The sequence below is a fragment of the Pygocentrus nattereri genome, chromosome 1, assembly GCF_015220715.1.
Source record: "Pygocentrus nattereri isolate fPygNat1 chromosome 1, fPygNat1.pri, whole genome shotgun sequence".
Classification (NCBI taxonomy): domain Eukaryota; kingdom Metazoa; phylum Chordata; class Actinopteri; order Characiformes; family Serrasalmidae; genus Pygocentrus; species Pygocentrus nattereri.
This window is the reverse complement of record NC_051211.1, coordinates 30135660-30158039: the sequence shown is the minus strand read 5'-3', so window position 1 is coordinate 30158039 and position 22380 is coordinate 30135660. Positions and strand designations below refer to the sequence as shown.

At 40.7% G+C, this 22380-nt stretch overlaps 1 protein-coding gene across 6 annotated transcripts in view; it reads right to left on the bottom strand.

The window, feature by feature from the left end:
• Nucleotides 1–22380, bottom strand: part of nav3 (neuron navigator 3) — a 366751-nt gene that overhangs the window by 196650 nt on the left and 147721 nt on the right. For 2 of the 6 annotated variants that reach the window (XM_037540009.1, XM_037540015.1), the window contains exon 1: nt 7915–8223. The exons of 1 other annotated variant lie outside the window; for it this stretch is intronic. In XM_037540009.1, the coding sequence (XP_037395906.1) occupies nt 7915–8112 (198 nt within the window). In that variant the 5' untranslated portion in view covers nt 8113–8223. Of the gene's footprint in view, nt 1–7914; nt 8226–22380 lie in introns of those variants that run through there. 3 more of the 6 variants (XM_017709107.2, XM_037540018.1, XM_037540035.1) reach the window with 2 other exon arrangements.

Below are 22380 nucleotides of genomic sequence, written 5' to 3'. Positions count from 1 at the left end.
CATTAAGGCAATAACTTTCTGTTAGAGACCTTTTAGAGGCATTAAACATTATGCTTCAAATGTCTGGTTCTTATTACCACCACTGGACTGGACGAGTTTCTCTACAATGTAGCATTTTACATAAAACCACTGTATATATCTTTGTTTACATCTTAACCATTTATTTCTGCAGAGAATTTGCGCATAATGGGGAATTCCCCTTTAGGCAATACAGTTTGCAAATTTAATTTATATAAAGCTTTTTTGGAAAACTCACCAAAATGCTGTCAAGCCAGCCAAATCTTTGTCCACCCACCAAAGCACATTTTCACACAATCCAACCAAAGGCCACCCCCTTTTTGGGCGTAAGATGCCTGCTCCACTGCAGTGAACCCACACTAATGGATAGCTCAGTTTACTCTCACTCTCACCCTGGACAATGTGACAAATAGTGATGGAGGACTACAGATTTTCCTCCAGCTGCAGGACCTGCCCAGTTAGTGCACAAAAACAGAGTGTCACAAACACACACAGACATCTGACAGGCAGTTAAAAAAACAACACATTATGTGTTTTTGTGTGTGCTTTAACGCTAATCAGGGTGTGAATGTGCTTTCCTGGGTGGAAATGAATCGAAACCTGTCCAAACAAGCGTGCACATTGTCTGTGTAAACATGCATACACTCCTATAAAGACTTAACTCACCCTCCCCACCCAGGTAGAGGTGTCACACTGGCACGTATCACCTCTAGCACTCAGTTGAAGTTGACAAGAAGGGGAAAGTTTTTAAGTTGGCTTAACAAAGCCATTGGTATAAAATCGTAGATGATTGGTGAGGTGTAGCTAGGCTGTTACATGAAATCCCAGGTGGTCGCTAAGGTGTTGTTAAGCAATTGATGTGGTATGTAAAGCGCTTGCAAGGGTGTCACTAGGCCATTACTATAACTGACAAGAAGGGTAAGTTCATAAACAGATTTTAAGTTGGCTCAACAAAGCCATTGCTATAGAATCCCAGATGATTGCTGAGGTGTAGCTACAGTGGGGCAAAAAGTATTTAGTCAGCCACTGATTGTGCAAGTTATCCTACTCAGAAAGATGAGAGAGATCTGTAATTTTCATCAACGATACACTTCAATTATGAGTGACAAAATGAGGAAAAAAATCCAGGAAATCACATTGGAGGATTTTTAAAGAATTTATTTGTAAATTATGGTGGAACATAAGTATTTGGTCACCCATAAACAAGCAAGATTTCTGACTCTCACAGACCTGTAACTTCTTCTTTAAGAAGCTCTTCTGTCCTCCATTCATTACCTGTAGCAATGGCACCTGTTTGACCCCGTTATCTGTATAAAAGACGCCTGTACACAGCCTCAAACAGTCAGCCTCCAAACTCAACCATGACCAAGACCAAAGAGCTGTCGAAGGACACCAGGAAGAAAATTGTAGACCTGCACCAGGCTGGGAAGAGTGAATCTACAATAGGCAAGCAGGTTGGTGTGAATAAATCAACTGTGGGAACAAATGGAAGAAAATGGAAGACATACATAATCTCCCTCGATCTGGGGCCCCACGCAAGATCTCATCCTGTGGGGTCAAAATGATCATGAGAACGGTGAGCAAAAATCCCAGAACTACATGGAGGGACCTGACGAATGACCTGCAGAGAGCTGGGACCAAAGTAACAAAGGCTACCATCAGTAACACACTACGCCGAGAGGGACTCAAGTCCTGCAGTGCCAGGCGTGTCCCCCTGCTTAAGCCAGTACATGTCCAGGATCCTCTGAAGTTTGCCAGAGAGCATATGAATGATCCAGAAGAGGACTGGGAGAATATCATGTGGTCAGATGAAACCAAAATAGAACTTTTTGGTAAAAACTCAACTCATCGTGTTTGGAAGAAGAAGAATGCTGAGTTGCATCCCAAGAACACCATACCTACTGTGAAGCATTGGGGTGGAAACATCTTGCTTTGGGCTGTTTTTCTGCAAAGGGGACAGGACGACTGATCCATGTTAAGTGAAGAATGAACAGAGCCATATATCGTGAGATTTTAAGCCAAAGCATCCAGCATGACAACGATCCCAAACACACAGTTCGGGCAACGAAGGAGTGGCTCCGTAAAAAGCATTTCAAGGTCCTGGAGTGGCCTAGCCGGTCTCCAGACTTCAACCCCATAGAAAATTTGTGGAGGGAGTTGAAAGTCTGTGTTGCCCAGCGACAGCCCCAAAACATCACTGCTCTAGAGGAGATCTACTCTAGAGGAGATCTGATATGATGGAGGAATGGGCCAAAATGCCAGCTACAGTGTGTGCAAACCTGGTGAAGACTTACAGAAAACGTTTGACCTCTGTCATTGCCAACAAAGGTTATGTTACAAAGTATTGAGTTGAACTTTTTTTTAAATTGACCAAATACCTATTTTCCACCATAATTTACAAATAAATTCTTTAAAAATCCGGCAATGTGATTTCCTGGATTTTTTTCCTCATTTTGTCACTCATAATTGAAGTGTATCTATGATGAAAATTACTGACCTCTCTCATCTTTCTAAGTAGGAGAACTTGCACAATCAGTGGCTGACTAAATACTTTTTTGCCCCACTGTACCAGGCCATGGCTATGTTTTCCCAGGCGTCTGTAAAGAAATTGTTAGGCAGTTGTTGTGGTATCCAAAGTGGTTGCTAAGCTGTTGGTAGGCCATAACTATACTATTCAAGGTGGTTGCTAAGATTTTGCTAAGGCCAGATATTCCAGATGGTTGCTAAGGTGTTGATAGGCCATTGCAATGGTAACCCAGGTTTGGTTTCTAATATGTGTGTACATACAGTGCATGCTAGTATGTATGAGTCTGTATGTACCGTCTATGAGGGACAGTATGAGGAATGCCCTTAAATTTGAACCTTCTCAACATTCTGCTCTTCATTTTCTACAAGAAAAAAAATGTTTGAACAAACATTGTACAAAAACTGTACATGTGATTGGTCCCAAAAGGACAACTTTGTTGTTGTGCCATAACACTGATGTCTCCTATAATGACAAAAGTTCATGATTTATTTTTCCTAAGATGCCTGAAACTGCAAGTACCAGCTGTGGTGCAAGTAGCACCATGCATTAGCCCCTTCCATTACTTGTTAGCTAGATTTGCCTAGCTTCTGTGTAAAACTAAAGAAGCAAACTTCAGACATCAAACATGTCAAAGTCAATTGACTATATCTGGGATAAAGGAGGAAACTGGGTAAACTGGCCAAACTGTCACATTAAAATGTGTTTCTGAATAATACAGCTGACATGTAAATGGTTTAATAGAAGCTACTCCTCAGCTAAAGCCTCTAAAAGTCTCATGGTTGAGTGAGACACAAAAGTAGGGGCTTTTTCTTCTTTACACAAAAGTGCTGTGACACATGAGTGAGCAGTGCATGAGGTCACAGAGTGCCAAGTTAATGATAAGACACACTTCCCCCACACCACCCCAACCCTGCCCCCCCCTACAGTTTCTGTAGGTCACTCTCAAAAACGATGTGTTAATTAACAACACTCTTTTTGTGTTAACACTGTTTTAACACTAGAGGCTGTCAGACCCAGCTTAAGCCAAAATGACTTTTCAAAGGTGAATCGCCACTGACATTATAGTTCAGTCCAAGACTTAACTTGTGTAATGCTGAACAACATTAGCTGATATTAACCTGAACTGAACAACATGTGCATTTAGTTTGATTTGTTTATACTGAAGACATTTTTGAACTTTCTGTATAATTCAGCGTTTCAGATGTTCAGAACAGTTTGCTGTGAAATGGTTCAGATTATCAGAACTATAATTAAACCATTTCATGTAAGAGCATGAATATGGGCAATATGGCAAAAATGTAAATTTATGATACGTCAAGAACTTTTAACGTTTATTTATGTCACAATATTTCAATATTATATATATAATATTATATATAATATATATATATATATATTTTTTTTTTCTGACATCTGAAAAGTTGGAACAGGCAAACTAGTGCCATATTAAAAAAATTACCATCAAAGCAATTAATAAATTTCTTTGTATTTAATATTTAACTTTTATTATTTCAATATTGCAGTATATCCAATCAAACAGGACAAATAATGTTCTCTTTGCAATCAAGGATACAAAAGGGAAGTGTTTTAATGCCAATCATATACATGCTATGCTCAGAAAGCATATTGTGACACATTGAAATGGGATTTATCATGATAACTGTCATATTGAACAGCTCTAATTGTATTGTGATTAGTTTCTAAAAGAGAGCTTTTAGAGACATTTAAGTCTTCAGACGTCTGGTTCCTGTCAGAACCCACAACAGTTCTGACTTGTTTCTCTAGAACAAAGCATTTAAAAACTTTGTTTACATCTTTTCATGTAGTTACTGAATAATAAGCTTTATAATAACCCTGTCTGTGCAGTGTATTATAGTAAACTAGTAAAACAAGTAACAGATCTGATAACAGTAGTTTTGAGAGCTCTTGTTTTTCTCAGCTCTGACATGTTCACCTCGTAGGGAATGTGGAATGCACGAATTTGGCGGGAATTTTTGAAACTCCTCCACTTCCTTCATGAGACAGCAGCACCACGCCCACTCTGCTGCCTGATTGAGTCAAACGCTCAAAAAAATCCACCCAGAAAAAACTCTGCAAAACTTGGCACGCATTTGTTTGGTATGGGAAAGCACTTTAAGCAATGTGTGCAACTGTGTGTACGAGTGCATGTGTGTGTATGTGCATGTGTCTGTCTGGCTCCATGCGTTTTCAATCCAAAAATGCCTGAGAAAAGGCGCTGGAGTGGAGAAACACCAGCTATCCGTCTGAAACAGAGCCACACATGGTGGAAGAGCAATAAGAAATAATGTGGTATTTCAACATATCCAGCATTAAAGCAATTACACTCTCCCTGCTCTGCCCACTTCTCGTCCTATCATAGGTACTGTCATGAGGTTGGACAAGCTTTAGAGTCCTGGTAAAAATCCCATTCAAACTAATGAGATATTGTGGCTTACAACTCAGTTTGTATCACTATACCTACGTTTAGAGAGTGTTATCCCTTTCTATGTTTGTGAAAGGCAACAATGTTAGGACAGTTTTTGGCAAGAAAACAATTTTATTCAGTAATAAACATCTCAGTAAAAGGCTAAACAGAAGCTTCAGCTGTTTTCCTGCTGCTAGCAGACACTGCAGCCATAATCAAATGTGATTGAAATGTCTTAACTGTCTGAAGTCTTAACCAACTACTGCTATCAAGGTCCCCTATTCACAGAGTTATTACCACCTTTGATTAACCCTAGCATAAATGCAAAACAGTACAGTGCACTTTTTACAATGTAAAAAGTTCACAAAAACTTCAAATATCAAATCAATTTTTAATGAATGCAGGGCAAGACAGGATGAGATGATGTATAAGAATAAGAACCATGCAAAAAAGTCAATGGTGACTCTTGATTGAATGCCACCTTCATAGGGGCTTCATAACAAATACATAAGCACTGAATAACATATTTATAAAGCAGTACTTAAGTATTTACTGGTATACCGGTAATCACAATTTTATGAAGTAAATGACATTTTATTGACATAAGGGGCCTAAACTAAAGAGACAAACATTTGTTTGGTAGAAAGCATCATTTGTAAGTAAAAGAGCTTATAAGGCTGGTAGCTTTCAAATATGGTGTTACCAAATTAACTATGTCAGTTCTATACAAATTCTAACAGCACCACAGGATAACATTAGAGACAGTAGCCCATTACAGATAGCAGCATGATATGAGATTATTTACAGTCAGTTTAGGCACTCTTGGTAAATGATTATTGTCAAATGAAAAAGTACCACACACATCTTTTTCTTTTGTGCATTTAATGCACTGCTGTTTATTTGCTAAAGTTTACATAACAGAAAACAATGAAACACCAAATATGGGCTGTGCAAAAAGTGATGTTGTATTTTATGTTTGTTTATTGTCTGTATGTTAAACTCTTTTCTTCAGAAAAAGAGCCACGTATAAGTTCCCTGTAGATGTGTTCAATCAATAAAATGTGTAATTTGACAAGGACTGTTCAAACCTTTGATAATGATAATGTTGCAGCAACCAAACATGGTAAATGTGGACAGTCCAGTGAAAGAGCCTTACAGTCAAGTAACACTCCTGACCTCGCACTTCATTTCAGAGATAGACATCTTAATAGCCCCGGAGGAAAAATGACAATGGCTCACACACAGTCTGGCCACTGTGGCTCCCTCACCACGTGCACGACGTGATTTACCAATCATGAATGACTCACTTGTGCATGGAAACACACACGACAGAAGCAGCAGCATGATCAACGGAAGAGGATTCAATTCAACTCCATTCATTCCTGCTACAGTGTTTGTCTTAAGTTCATGCTATATATGTTACACGAGCTACATATGAACAAATACAGTGATCTATACTTGAAATATGAACAAAGAAGTATGTATTCATAAGCATTGTGACTGTAATTGGACATGGTGTCATTATAAAACATACTGCCATTGGTTGGGAAGATTTCATGCAACAAACAGCCATCATGGAGAAGGAGTTTCATTAGTTTATCAGAGACAACGTTATTAAACATTACATGAATGGAAAACGTTTAAATTTTAAAAATCTGCAATTATAAAATGGAACCACGTCTAATTGTTGCCACTAATTGACATGTGTACCATGAACGATTTCACCACTTGCTCTCAGACTGTGATAGAATGGTCTGGCAATAATTCAGCTCATCATGTTTGGAGAAAGAAGGTTTACAACCCCAAGAACACCACTTTAACACAATATGGCTCTGCTTTTCTGCAAATGATGCCAGGGCATTACACATCAGCAAAGTAAACATGAATGAAGCAATGTAAGAGATATTAGAGAAGAATTTACAGCAACTGAATCTGGAGAGAAGATGGATGTTTCAACAAGACAATGACCTCAAACATACAGCTAACACAACTGGTTTCTAAAAAGGTGAAAGTGCTTGAGTGACATCTCCTGACTTGAATAACATTGATAAGTTATGGAGGGTTTTGACATTGCAGGTGCACCGTAACCTTGTAAAATTCATGGTGAGACCCATTATTTACATTTAACTATATGCATACAGACACTTGCACTCCCATTCAAAAGTTTGGAATCACTTTTCATACTAATAATTGTAACTCAATAATAACTTCACACTGAAAAGTTAGAAACTAGACACCAAACTAGACAGTTTATTCACATAACAAATAGCAAACTTTATTAAGTACCAAAATGTAATTATCTAATTCACATTAATTATTATGAACAGCTGAATTCTTCATGCTATTCAACTCCCCCAGTATTTAAAATATAGTCAGCTTAATTCATCCTTCAGTTTAACAAATAACTTGAAAGCTATAGAACGTCTGCATCATATTATAATCACTTTATACATACATCTGCAACAAAACAGGTTTTATAGAACTGACAACAATGATTCCAAACTTTTGAACGGAACGGAAGTGTAGTCACACACAGTGATGCATGTAAATACTGTATATTCACTGTACACCAGTTACTACATAGGTGACACTATATACCCATTGCCACACCGCCTTAAGCATATACATAATGTAGCTATAGTGGTAGTATGCATACGCATATAGCAATGGATGCACACAACTACACACATGCACTGTGCACCCGTTAGAACCCATAAATATCATGACAAGCTAGCAGATTTACTAGGCTAATTAGGACACATAAGCACTCAATTTCAACACAATAAGTAAATAAACAGTGCTAAAGTGGTAAATGTAGACAGTCCAGTGAGAGAGAAGTCCATTAACTTTCCTGCCCACAGGCTTCTTTTCACAGATGTAATTTTATCATGAAAATCCATAAAAACAAACATAGCACGTGTGTCCCACTAATCTCTGCACTGACCTTACAGATCTTCCTCTCCTCCGCCTCTCGTTTCGAACTCTCCTGTAGCTCCGTTTTGATTGACAGCTGACAGTTTGACCCCTGCCCCCTTCCCCCTGACCTCTGAGCCGCGGGGTTAGGGATGGGCAGGGCGGTGTGTACGGGCCGGGCACCGGCCAACGGTGGCCGCAGCTTAGAGGCTACTCCAACCACGGGCATTACAGCGGCTCAGACAGAGTGAGGGGGAGAGAGAGAAGAAAGAGTCCAGTGTGCGTGTCTGTGTCTGACGTCCACTTTGGAAAGGAGGGAGGAGGAAAGAGAGGAAGAGACAGGAAAGAAAGAGAGAGTGACAGACAGAGAGATAGAGAGAGAGAGAGAGAGAGAGAGAGAGAGAGTGAGAGAGAGAGAAAGTGAGAGAGAGAGAGCGTGAGGTGAGAGGTAGAGAGAGAGAGCAGCCACATGCATACTTCAGTCACTCTCACAAAACTGAAAAAAAACTCCACCACTCTCTCCTCCTTCTCTTCTCTACTCCTCCTCTCTTGCTCTTCCACTCCTACTCCTCTCTCTCTTGCTCCTTCTGCCTCTGTCTTTCTGACTCTCTCTCATTTTTACTCCTCCCTCACTTCTTTCGTTTCTGGTGCGCGCCTCTAGCAAAAACCAAACAGCTCTCTCTCAGAAGGGGGCGTGAACAACACAGAAGACCTGCAGAAAGTGAGAGAGAAAGAGAGAGACTCTCTCTCTCTCTCTCTCTCTCTCTCCCCAGTTAAGTTCAATTCTGTTATGGGAAGTGTTATTGGTATGTTGTTATTGGTATTATTTGCAGTTCAAATGTAGCAAAGAACTCAAATCTCTTCTCTTCTCTTCCTGTCTTTTTAATAACTCCTATTTTTTTCCTCTTTGTCTTTCCCCTTTCACTTACCCCCTTTCCCTGTTTACCCCTTTCTTTCCTTCTCTATCAAACGTCTCGTTCCTATCTCTTTTTCTTTTCTCTTTCTTTTATTCTCCCTCTCTCTCCCAACTTTAGGATGGCAGTTTTAACCAATTAGGTAAAATGTTCCATATATAAGTTGCATTATTCTATAGTTGACACCTGTGCCAAAAGCAGTTTCTTGTATATCTGGTGAATCCTTTAATATAGAGGGAATGAGTTAACTTTACATAACATAACTTCATAATTCGTCTCTCTCCCCCTTTTCTCTCTTTGTTGTAGAACATTCCACAGCTGCGTGTCACACTCCAACTGTCAAAACAGGCTCTCTACCTCACACTGATCAGTGCACACACTCAAACACGCACACACACACACACACACACACACACACACACTCAAACACGCACACACACACACACACACACACACATGCACAGCTGGATTGTCCTGATGCTGTGATGAAAGAACAAATGAAACAAGGAAATAAGAAACACGAGGAAAATTGTGGGGGGTGTTCGAAGAGCAGGAAGAGTATGCATGTGTGTGTGTATGTGTGTGTGCGCATGTGTGTGTGTGTGCAAACACACTGATTTTACATGCTGCCAAACTACACTCTCTCACTCCCTCTGTCTCTCATTCAATCATCTCATCTATCATCTCCACCCTGTACATGGAAACAGTTAGTGAGTGGAATGAGAGGTGAGAGAGGGAGACAGAGAGAGAGAGAGAGAGAGAGAGAGAGAGAGAGAGAGAGAGAGAGAGAGAGAGAGAGAGAGAAAGAGAGAGAGAGAGACAGAGAGAGAGAGAGAGGAATTATGAAGTTATGCTATGTAAAGTTAACTCATTCCCTCTATATTAAAGGATTCACCAGATATACAAGAAACTGCTTTTGGCACAGGTGTCAACTATAGAAAAATGCAAATTATATATGGAACATTTTACCTAATTGGTTAAAATTGCCATCCTAAAGTATAAATTAATGAATGGATGGGTGGATGGATGGATAGATGGATGGATGAATGAATGAACGAATGAATGAATGAATGAATGAATGAATGAATGAATTGATGAGTGGATGAATGAATGGATGAATGAAAACATGAATGAAATAATTAAATAATTAAGTATTTACATCTTAGACATTTACAAGGATTATTATTAACTATCCAAATCCCAGGTACTGATAGAAATATTAAAATGTTAAATACAGAATCAACGTTTATAGTGTATTTTCTGCAGTAAGGTGTCTGGCCCAAACCTCTAAATTTCAACTTGTGAAAATAATAGTGTTTTGTGATTTTATTCCATTTTTTATGTTAGAATGACCTTTTCAATTTCTTTTAAAGGTGTAAGATTTAGATTAATCAAAAATGTATTGAAGAAATGCTGTTCTACATTTTAATGTCGATACTGAATCTCAGAGTTTTAGTCCAGAGTCTTATTTTAGCCACACCCCTACAGAGCAGGAAGTGAAACTGCATCCTTGTCTCTCATGGCCACACGGTGACCAGCTAGATATAATTGTTTTGTAGTAAATGTGTCTCAAAATCTGAGTATGTAGTGAAGTAATATGATTGCACTCAATTGAAATAATGTTGCTTACTTGCTGATACCAGATAACTGAAGTAGAGCTACAAGAGCTTGAGTGTTCTGATGTTGGTGCACAGGTGTTGGTATTGGAACACTAAAATTCAGGTATTTGTTATGCTGCATCATGACCTGCTAAACCAACACTAGACCAGCATAAACCACCATAAACCAGTTTAACCAGCATGGAATACATGCTGATCTACGAGTTTACTGGTGGGAAACTTGTTCTCCTGATCAAACCAAGACCACTTCAAAGCAGGGTAACAATCTAAGCTAAACTAGCTAGCTATCCACCCAGTAAACATAAAAAAAATCAAAACAAAAAGCATTGTTACCCTACTTTTATAGTGATCTATAGAGGGATTACATGCTACCTACAAATCCTGTTAACCAGAGAAATAACTGAATGTGTTGCATGGAAATTATGCTTCAAATATTTTTTTTTTATCTGAAAATATATTTAGGCAAAACATTAATCGAATTTACTGACAGGTGAACACTGAGAATCTCTTGTGACATTAGACAACAATGGTTTTAATAAAAATAAAAAAATAAAGAGATGTTATATCCTGTCACAAAAAAACCTCCCAAAATTCCCAGGAGAAAAAAAATCCTAACTTTACTATATTAATCATAAATAATGATTTGTTATTTATTTCACAGAGCTTGCATTTTTAAATAGTATAAAACTAATCTTGGAAATTTGTATTGATTTTAATTTTAGAGAATATTTTCAGTGAAGCCTGTGCATCCAGGCCAGTACCACTAGACTTCATGAGACAGTCTGAATCTCTCTCAGGTCCTCCAGCCCTGAGGGAATCTAGACTATGTGATGATCTGGAAAGAAACCAGGTGCTGTGAGGATTCCCTGAAAAATGCTGAGGATGATGAGGAGTTTCACACAGCATCTCCCTCAAGAGGGTTCAGATAGTGTGTTCTCACTGCAGCTACAAACAGTGTTTTCTCACTTCACAGGTGAGGCCTTCACACCTTTTCACAGAAACAACTCCACAGGCCAGGCGTGCACAAATCCCATACCACCTGCATGTTGCTGAATCACAGGGAGGAGGGATTTAATCAGAGTGGGTAGTATGGCCAGAGATTACCTTTTTTCTCTCTATATTAATAATTATTTATCATTATTATATGCATTTCATAAGAGTGAAAGTTTATTTAGTAAGTAGGAAGAAAACTGATTTCTTGGATCCACTTTCTTTCTTGGAAATGGAACCAATTCCACTCCAGATGGAGAAAAAAATTACTTGATATTTTTCTGCAAAAACCTTTACTTTATAAGCACACCAGACTAACACTGTGAGTCTTATACAGCACCAACCCAAGGGCGCTCCTCTTACCATGCTGGGGCTGAATTCCCAAAGTGTATAATGTAGTTAAAAGAAGTCATTTGGAATTAAGCCACGTGTATACTGTCAGGCAGGATTCTCTTATTACTTCTATTATTCTATTAAATATTTAATCTAATAATATTTTTACACTGAAAATTTTGTTTTTGGTAATAAATTTAAATATGGGCATCAACTTCACTTTTTTATATTTAGTGGTATTTCTGGAAAGAAATCAGGGTCCAAACAATTGACTGACTGATGCTGCAGGTATAGTAGAAGAGAACAGGCAGAACATATCTGGTAGAAGGCCACATCTCTGTGGACCATGAAAATCTCATTGTGCGGTGTAGAAACAGTCTTAGATCATAAACTGTGCTGAGAGGGATGATGGATGAGTCGCAGTAAAGACTATGATGATCGTATGGGTGATGATGCTGGTAATGATAGTGTTCACTATGTAGTGATTGTCATGGCGATGGGAGTAAAGTAAACTCTCATAAGCAGTAAAATCTCCAAATTTCCATCTCCAACATGTACTCCTCTGAAACCAGAGCAGAAGTTGCATGCTGTTTCTGCACAGACAGATTAGCACAGCACTTCGATTTGAAAAGCCTCCAAAACCACAGAAGACAATAAAGTGGCAGAGAGAGAAAGAGAGACAGAGACAGTAGCTTAGTGTCTGGATCTCTGTAAAACCACTTTCTGTGACAATGTCTGCTGTAAAAAAACACTAGGCAAAAGTAATTCAACTGATCTGAACTGAATAGGCAAACAGAACAATAACCTAAGTGTATTATTTGTTCTATACACATCATAAGCAGTGGTCAGTTTAAAACAAAATGGGGAACCCAGGATGAAAATTAAATGACCAGTGAAAAGTGTGCATTTGGATGGAATTAAAATTTAAAACACATTTGAACTAATGTCACATAATCACATTATTCCAGTGGATTATAAGGAAGGTGGCTTTTGTCTTTCTTTGTATTTATTTATTTATGCATTTATGTTTAACTGAAGTGAGGAAACCCCCTTGCATTTCCCATCAAATTGTGTCTTGAACTCAACAAATGATCATTAATAAAACTGATCTTAACTGGACTGAACTGTTTTGAATAAAATTTGGATAAAAATAATTGAATAACTTACCGTGTTACACTCCATAGATAAATCATAAATTTGTGACTGTATTTCTTATCCCTGAACTGAAGTGAACAGAACCGAACTGATCTGAACTGAATTCACCTGAACTGGACTGAGATTCCCATAAACATCATAGCAAAAAGTAAATGGTAGAACTGAACTCAGCTCAAGTGAACTGAACTAAACCCCATTTGAACTGATCTAAATTGAACTGAAATGTACAGAAATAAAATGAACTAAACTGATCTGAACTGAGCCAAATCTAAATGAAATGGACTACATCTCACTGAACTAAACTGAACTAAATTGAACTGGAGTGAAATGAGCTAAGCTAAATGGAACTGAACTGAACTAAAACACCCTGACCTGAGAGATCCCAAGAGCCCAAGTGTCCAACATCCTGAACAGGTAACGCATTAAAACACACACACACACACACACACACACACACACACACACACACACACACACACACACTTTGCAGATACCCACTTATACCAGCAGAGCAGCACTAGAATAACCTCTCTTGTTTCGTTCTCTCAGTATTAAAAATAAATAATTAATTTAAAAAATACCAGCAGTGATAAACATCGCTGTGCTTCAGTGGACTGGGGCTGATGCTGAAAAAACTCACATAAACACTGCCACCTCATCTTAGGCTACCTTTATGTTAGGGCTCCGAAGATCAGTCAATTAAATTGATTTGTCATAATTATGGGGAAAAAAGTAATCCCACAATTTAATGCAAAAGCCCATCCATCCATCCATCCATTATCTTCCGCATGTCCGGGGTTCGGGTCGCGGGGGCAGCATCCTAAGCAATGAAGCCCAGACCTCCCTTTCCCCAGCCACTTCCACCAGCTCTCCAAGGGGGATTCCGAGGCGCTCCCAGGCCAGCTGGGCGATATAGTCGCGCCAGCGTGTCCTGGGTCTTCCCCGGGGTCTCCTCCCAGGTGGACTTGCCTGTGACACCTCCCGAGGGAGGCGTCCAGGAGGCATCCTAACCAGATCCCCGAACCACCTCAGCTGGCTCCTCTCGACGTGAAGAAGCAGCGGCTCTACTCCGAGTCCCTCCCGGATGACCGAACTTCGCACCCTATCTCTAAGGGAGAGTCCAGACACCCTGCGGAGGAAACTCATTTCGGCCGCTTGTATTTGCGATCTTATTCTTTCGGTCATTACCCAAAGCTCATGACCATAGGTGAGGGTGGGAACGTAGATCGACCGGTAAATCGAGAGCCTTACCTTATGGCTCAGCTCTTTCTTTACCACAACAGACTGGTAAAGAGCCCGCATCACTGCTGACCCAGCACCAATCCGCCTGTCAATCTCCCGCTCCCTTGTACCATCACTCGTGAACAAAACCCCGAGATACTTGAACTCCTCCACTTGAGGCAAGAGCCTATCCCCGACCCAGAGAGGGCTCTCCACCCTTTTCCGCCTGAGAACCATGGTCTCGGATTTAGAGGTACTGATTCTCATCCCAGCCGCTTCACACTCGGCTGCAAACCGATCCAGCGAAAGCTGAAGTTCGTGGCCTGATGTCCCCAATAGGACCACATCATCTGCAAACAGCAGTGATGTGACCCTGAGGTCACCAAACCGGACACCCTCCATCCCTTGACTGCGCCTAGAAATTCTATCCATAAAAATTATGAATAGAATCGGTGACAAAGGGCAGCCCTGACGGAGTCCAACTCTCACTGGGAACGAGTCTGACTTACTGCCGGCTATGCGAACCAAACTCCAGCTTTGTTTGTACAGGGCCTGAATGGCTCGCAGCAAAGAGCCATGTACCCCGTACTCCCGAAGCACCTCCCACAGAATACCCCGGGGAACACAGTCGAATGCCTTCTCCAGATCCACAAAGCACATATGGACTGGTTGGGCAAACTCCCATGAACCCTCCAGAATCCTGGAGAAGGTGAAGAGTTGGTCCAGTGTTCCACGACCAGGGCGGAACCGCACTGTTCCTCCTGGATCCGAGGTTCGACTATAAGCCGGACTCTCTTCTCCAGTACCCCTGCATAGACCTTGCCAGGGAGGCTGAGGAGTGTGATTCCCCTGTAGTTGGAACACACCCTCCGGTCCCCTTTTTTAAAAAGAGGCACCACCACCCCAGTCTGCCAATCCAGTGGCACCGCCCCCGATGTCCACGCAATGTTGAAAAGGCGTGTCAGCCAAGACAGCCCCACAACATCCAGAGCCTTGAGGAACTCAGGGCGGATCTCATCCACCCCTGGAGCCTTGCCACCAAGGAGCTTCTTAACTACCTTAGCGACTTCGGCCTCAGTAATGGACAAGCCTATTCCCATGTCCCCAGACTCAGACTCCTCACTGGAGAACGTGTCGGTGGGATTGAGAAGGTCCTCAAAGTATTCCTTCCACTGCCCAATGACATCTTCAGTCGAAGTCAGCAGCACACCATCTCCACTATATACAGTGCTAGTGGCACACTGCTTTCCCCTTCTGAGTCGCCTGACTGTTTGCCAGAATCTTTTCGGAGCCGACTTAAAGTCAGTGTCCAAGGCCTCACCAAACTCCTCCCATACACGGGTTTTTGCCTTGGCAATGACTGAAGCCGCAGATCGCTTGGCCTGTCGATACCTGCCAGTTGCCTCTGGTGTCCCACAGGCCAACCATGCCCGGTAGGACTCCTTCTTCAGCTTGACGGCATCTCTCACCTGGGGTGTCCACCACCGGGTTCGAGGATTACCGCCCCGACAGGCACCAACTACCTTACGGCCACAGCTACAGTCAGCCGCTTCAGCAATGGAGGAACGGAACATGGCCCATTCTGAGTCAATGTCCCCCACCTCCCCCGATATCTGGTCAAAGTTCTGATGGAGGTGTGAGTTGAAGATCAATCTGACAGGTTCTTCTGCTAGACGTTCCCAGCAAACCCTCACTATGCGTTTGGGCTTGCCTGGTCTGACCGGCATCTTCCCCCACCACCTGATCCAACTCACCACCAGGTGGTGATCAGTTGACAGCTCAGCTCCTCTCTTTACCCGAGTGTCCAAAACACATGGCCGCAAGTCCGATGACACGACTACAAAGTCAATCATTGAACTGCGGCCTAGGGTGTCCTGGTGCCATGTGCACTTATGGACATCCTTGTGTTCAAACATGGTGTTCGTGATGGACAAACTATGGTTTGCGCAGAAGTCCAAAAACTGAACACCACTCGGGTTCAGATCAGAGAGGCCATTCCTCCCAATCACACCCCTCCAGGTCTCACTTTCATTGCCCACGTGAGCGTTGAAGTCCCCCAGTAGGACAATAGAGTCTCCAGGAGGAGCACTTTCAAGCACCCTTCCCAAGGACTCTAAGAAGGCTGGGTACTCTGAACTGCTGTTCGGTGCATAAGCACAGACAACAGTCAGGACCCGTTCCCCAACCCGAAGGCATAGGGAAGCTACCCTCTCATCCACCGGAGAAAACCCCAACATACAGGCACCGAGTCGAGGGGCTATGAGAAAGCCCACACCTGCCTGCCGCCTCTCACCATGGGCAACTCCAGAAAAGAATAAAGTCCAGCCCCTCTCAAGGAGATTGGACCCAGAGCCCAAGCTGTGTGTTGAGGTGAGCCCGACTATATCTAGCCGGTATCTCTCAACCTCGCGCACCAACTCAGGCCAGTGAGGTAACGTTCCAAGTTCCAAAAGCCAGTTTCAGCAACCGAGGATCAGAACGCCAAGGCCCACGCCTTCGGACACTGCCCGATCCACAACGCACCAAATCCCTACTACTGCCCCTCCCATTGGTGGTGGGTCGATGGGAGGGGGGACTCATGTAACTCCTTCGGGCTGGGCCCGGCCGGGCACCATGAGTAAATGCCCGGCCACCAGACGCTCGCTGGCGAGCCCCTCCCCCAGGCCTGGCTCCAGGGTGGGGCCCCGGTAACCCTGTTCCGGGCAGGGTACACAAGTCCTGTTTTTGTGTCTTCATAGGGGTTATTATGGATCACACTTTGTCTGACCAGTCACCTAGGACCAGTTTGCCATGGGAGACCCTACGAGGAGCTTTTGCTCCAGACAACATAGCTCCTAAGATCATTCAAGCACGCAAACCCCTCCACCACGATAAGGTGGTGATCCAAGGAGAGGTAATGCAAAAGCAAAATTGTTATTAATAATCTATAATGATCATATGAACCACAGTCATTCTGACAGACTGTAATACACTAACAGGAAACGGAGGGGGCGATATGGCTTCTATTGTTTCATTGAAAAAGCATTCTCTTGTTTTTTGTTTCCAGTCTTCTCTTACGCAGTTTTACATTTCTCTTTGTAAAGCATTTTAATTTTTTACATAGTAAAAATGTACAAATGTAAATGTATTATTGTCACAAGTAATACATTTAATTTTTATTACTATCATTATTAATTACTACCTGAAGCTGAGAATATTATCAGGGTGATCTGATACATGTTCTATCAAAAATAGAACACACCTGGAACCAGAGAAAAGCCTTTGTAGAACATTAAACTGAACCAAAACAGCTTATGATTCCATGAAACATCCCTGAGAACATCACAGAGTGGCCAGTGAAAAAGCACACACACCCATCCTAGTGTTGTGTCTCTCATGGTCTTCTGCAGCCTAAATCCACCCTCTAGTAAAAGTACTACAGTGAAACGATTTCCAAAAAAACAAGTCCAAAAATAGCAGCTCAAAAACTCCTTAGTACTTACGTTCCAGTACGTTCCATGCAGTACCTATCAGAAGGAGAACTATGAGACTAAAACTTTCTTTTTCAAATGGTCTGTTCCACCTTAAATGTTGCAGCTACCTTACGCACCAGAATGTAACAGCCACGCTATTTAAGGTGGAACAGAGACCTACAGTAAAAAGCTAGTGAATAAGAACATGTAAACGAACTGCTGAGCTGTCTGTTGGGTTCTAGCAAATCCATCAAAACATTATTGGAGTACATGGAACAAGTTACTACCCACTAAGAGATGAAAACAGACTCGCACACAGTAAGAGGAAGATTGACTTCAGCCCACGCCTCTCTGGACCCTCTCCTGTCAAAACAAATCTCATGAGGGGTTGATAGTCACGCACTTGATCCACAGACATGAACTTATCTAAACCCTGCACACACGATGGCATGAGAAAAACACATACCCACACACACACACACACACACACACACAGGAGGATTCCGACACCAGTACAGCAGCAAAAATCACACAGAAATCAGGGCTTTTATGGCACATTATAATAAAACAGAAATTCATCCAATACAGTTGTACCTAATACTCATTGGAAAACCATGCCTGTTATAGCTAGGCCTTCAACTTGGACCATAAATGTCAAAAATTGGTAAGAACAAAAAACTGGTACTGTGTTTTCCACAAACTAACAGTGATTTGCCTAAACACTTTCGTACAAACCTAAAGTTAGATTCTTCTACAGTTTCTCATTAGGTTGAATGAATATCTCACCTAAATGTACATATTGTGATTAAACGTAAAAGTTGTGAGCTGCAGTTTCTCATTAGGTGAGATTTTTACCAGTGTTCTGTAAAGCTTGGTCAACCTCAAAACAATGGCTACAAAGATCACATTTGTGTGCACTAGTCACCCCCATTCTAATTGGAATATATCTGAACTTTCCATTTGTTTTCTAGAGTATCTGTATCCTAAATGCTCCAGAAAACAGGCCAAAGAGATGAGCATGTGTCTTTTAACTAACAAATTCTAACTAACAAAAGAGATAACTGACACAAGAACACAGACTAGCAGAACAAAGAGCGTTTCAGAGAAAAGCCTGTGTTTATTCAGGGGTAAACAGGGACGAAAAGGGAACTTAATCTTGTAAACATGAAATGCTCGGGTTCCTGTCGCTCTGAAAGCAGTGTGTGTGTGTGTGTGTGTGTGTGTGTGTGTGTGTGTGTGTGTGTGTGTGTGTAAAATAGACAGGACGAGTGTTACAATGAATCAAAGAACCATTTTGCTTCCCGGCAGGAAATCCTCCACTTACACTGCACACATTGCTGCCACTCTACTGTAGCCCCTACATCACTCAGCAGCTCAGAGTTGACCTCCACCTCACACACACACACACACACACACACACACACACACATTTTATTTCTTAAAACACAGACATATAAACACATAGATTAGATTTTTTGACTGATGAACCCATAAAAATGATCAAATATTAGACTAATTAATTTTAGACCTTTAGTGAGCACTTTATTTTACTTACTTTCATGAGTATTTGAATATAGAAATATGGCATTTATGTATACAATTTTCATTTCATTATGAAAAGTTCTGTTCTTTGAGAATTTAAGGACTATAGACTGCATACTGTAGGCGTCTAGTTTCTGTGGATGGTTGTGTACTGTTGGTGCCTTAGTCCTCCGCAGATCGTTTCGGTATGTTCCTCATTCCTTACGGTAAACCAGCATTAAACACTTCTTGCATTCCTGCTTTACACACTCAACACTCTTCACACAACATCACACACTATAAGCCACCCTCACTTCCAGTCTCTTCCCACATTTGGGTAGCTCAGATTGTTTTTTATTATTTCTAAATTGTAATTTAATTATGATTTGTTGTTTGGTTGTTTGTCTGTTCATTTGTTTATGTTATTTCTATATCAGACCTTCATTTTGAACCAAACTGTGGTGGAACTTTTGTATATCTCATGAGGCACTGAATCTCTGAATGGCAAAATAAATTGAAAGAACCAGACTATTGCATTTTCCCCTGTTAGAGAGTCCCACAGAAGTAAAGAAAAAAAGGTTACTTTTTTGGGTTCCTGAAAGTAATTAGTATCAGTGGACATGTATTAACAGTTTATATCGCTGCTGTCAGAGGAAAAGCTTGTATCTCCAAAATGGTAAGTGAGTGTGTCCAAACTTTTGACTTGCTTTGTATTCTTCGAGGTTAGGAGTTTGGAACACGTTATGCATGTCCTTGTCTTGTTTCTAGGTCCTGTCCGGTACTTTATTGGTCAGTGAAGCATGTGCTGGAGTGGCTCTTAACTGCTGCATTAACGATTTGCTTCAGGCTAAATATCCACACCAGATGGACTTCTGTTTACAATCCAGAGCCAATGATAGAGTACGACCCAAACAGCTGGACTTACACACCCTGATACTGCTTCATTAGCATGTGCAAGGGTTGCTATAACAATATTACAGGTCACATGTGAACACACACACACACACACACACACACACACACACACACACACACACACACACACACAGTAAACTTTGAAAGGTAACAGGTTGTTTGGATGGTTCTGTGTTGGTATATATTGCTTCTATTTTGTATTGTAAAAATACAAATTTAAATAATGGATAGTTTATATTGCAATATCTACATTCAGAGTGAGTCACTCATTCATTCAACTTAATGACTGTAGAACCCAAAAAGTAAAAAACAACAAAACCAGTCTGAACTGACTGAAAACTTGTGCTATTTGAGTGTTATTTACTTTAACCTAGTAACACTTGCAATGTACACACACACACACACACACACACACACACACACACACACACACACACACACATTGCTACGTCAGTTTGCATTCCAAGGTGGCTTATGCTGGCACTGAGTACTTTAGCAAACAGCTCAGAAATGCCCCCAATGCCTTAAAGGGTAAAAACATCCCCTCCAGCCAGCCATGGTGACACATACACACAGACACACGCACACACCAGCTGGACCTGGCCTCTTATAGTAATACACCTAGAGTGTAATAAATCTGTGCAAGTGTCAAACATCATAAATCTGTTCATATACACACTTAGCTGAAATAAACTTAGTCATTTCACACTATAGCAGATAATTAATGACCATTTTCACTTACACTGATTAGCCATAACCTTCTTGTTTCTACACTCATTGCCCATTTTATCAGCTCCACTTACTGTATAGGTGCACTTTGTAGTTCTGCAGTTACAGACTGTAGTCCATCTGTTTCTCTGCATACTTTATTAGCCAGCTGTTATAATGTTTTTCAGTTGTCAGGACCCCCACAGGACCACAACAGATATTATTTAGGCGGTGGATCATTCTCAGCAGTGCAGTAGCACTAATGTGGTGGGGACATGTTAGTGTGCTGTGCCCGTATGAGTGGATCAGACACAGCAGTGTTTTGGATCAGACACAGCTCAGTGTCACTGAGTGGGGGTCCTGACCATTGAAGAAGAAAGTAAAATGGGGTTAACAAAGTATGTAGAGAAACAGATAAACTACACTCTATAACTGTAGATCAACAAAGTGCTCCTATATGGTTAATGGAGCTTATAAAATAAACTATGAGTGTAGATACAAGGAGGTGGTTTTAATGTTATGACTCATTGGTCTATAATAAATAAGTCTATAAAATTTTTGTATGTTATTAAATTTACAAGTTTTCAAATGTCTCTTTAATTTTAAACTTGAGCTATGAGGTTAAAGTGGCTACCACACGCTAGAAGTTAATAGTCAACCAATTCTTTTCTGTAAATACATCCCCAAAACTTCTTGTAACCTGCTCAAACTGCATCTAGGTCTTTATTACGGTTGCACAGTACGACCAACTGTGAACTATAAAAACAAATAAAACTTCACCCTGCAGCTGAACAAAACTTTTTTAGACAAAAGTATTTGTGCTGAAATCTAACTCATGTTAGATCATGTTTCATGTTTATGCCTGTAATTCCCCAACCAACACACATACCGTAACATACTGTATGTATTCTGGAGCAAATCTGTGGAAATATCATAACATCGTAAATCTGTTCAAATATTCTCATACTGCAATAACACTATTCACATATAACACTAAACATTGAAAAAAATTATCAAAAAAATCTATTCACCCTATATTTGCATTTTAATTAATCCTCTCAGATGGAGTAATGCATCTAGTTGGAATGCGTTTAGTATAATTAATCACATCTTGTATCATACAGCAGTTTGTAATAAAGCTATAACACAGAACATTCTCAAATCTGAATGATTCAGATTCTGTAGCACGTTTAGGAATTAAAGGGGATGCTAACTTTAATATGGAGCTAATTAAAGTGTAATTAGGGAATCCAGCTGGTGGTAGCTTTTGAAACCACTGTGTCCGGACATGTTGCTGTCTCCTTATTGTTAGCACATGCTCTCTTCTCCTTCAGTTAAATATCAAGAGAGTTAGTTTTAGCTTTTCCTCTTTTAAACTTTTAAACCCTTTCAGTTCACTACACCTAACACACACACACACACACACACACACACACACACACACAGCTGGAAAGCTGGCATTTCCTCTCCTTACAATCACACACTGCTAGGGCTCTGTTTATATATATATATATATATATATATATATATATATATATATATATATATAGAGAGAGAGAGAGAGAGAGAGAGAGAGAGAGCATTTTTTCAGCTTGCACAATAAATCAGCCTATTCTGTAATTACACTATTCAGTTTTCACTACTTTTTTACTTTTTATTCAGTAAATAC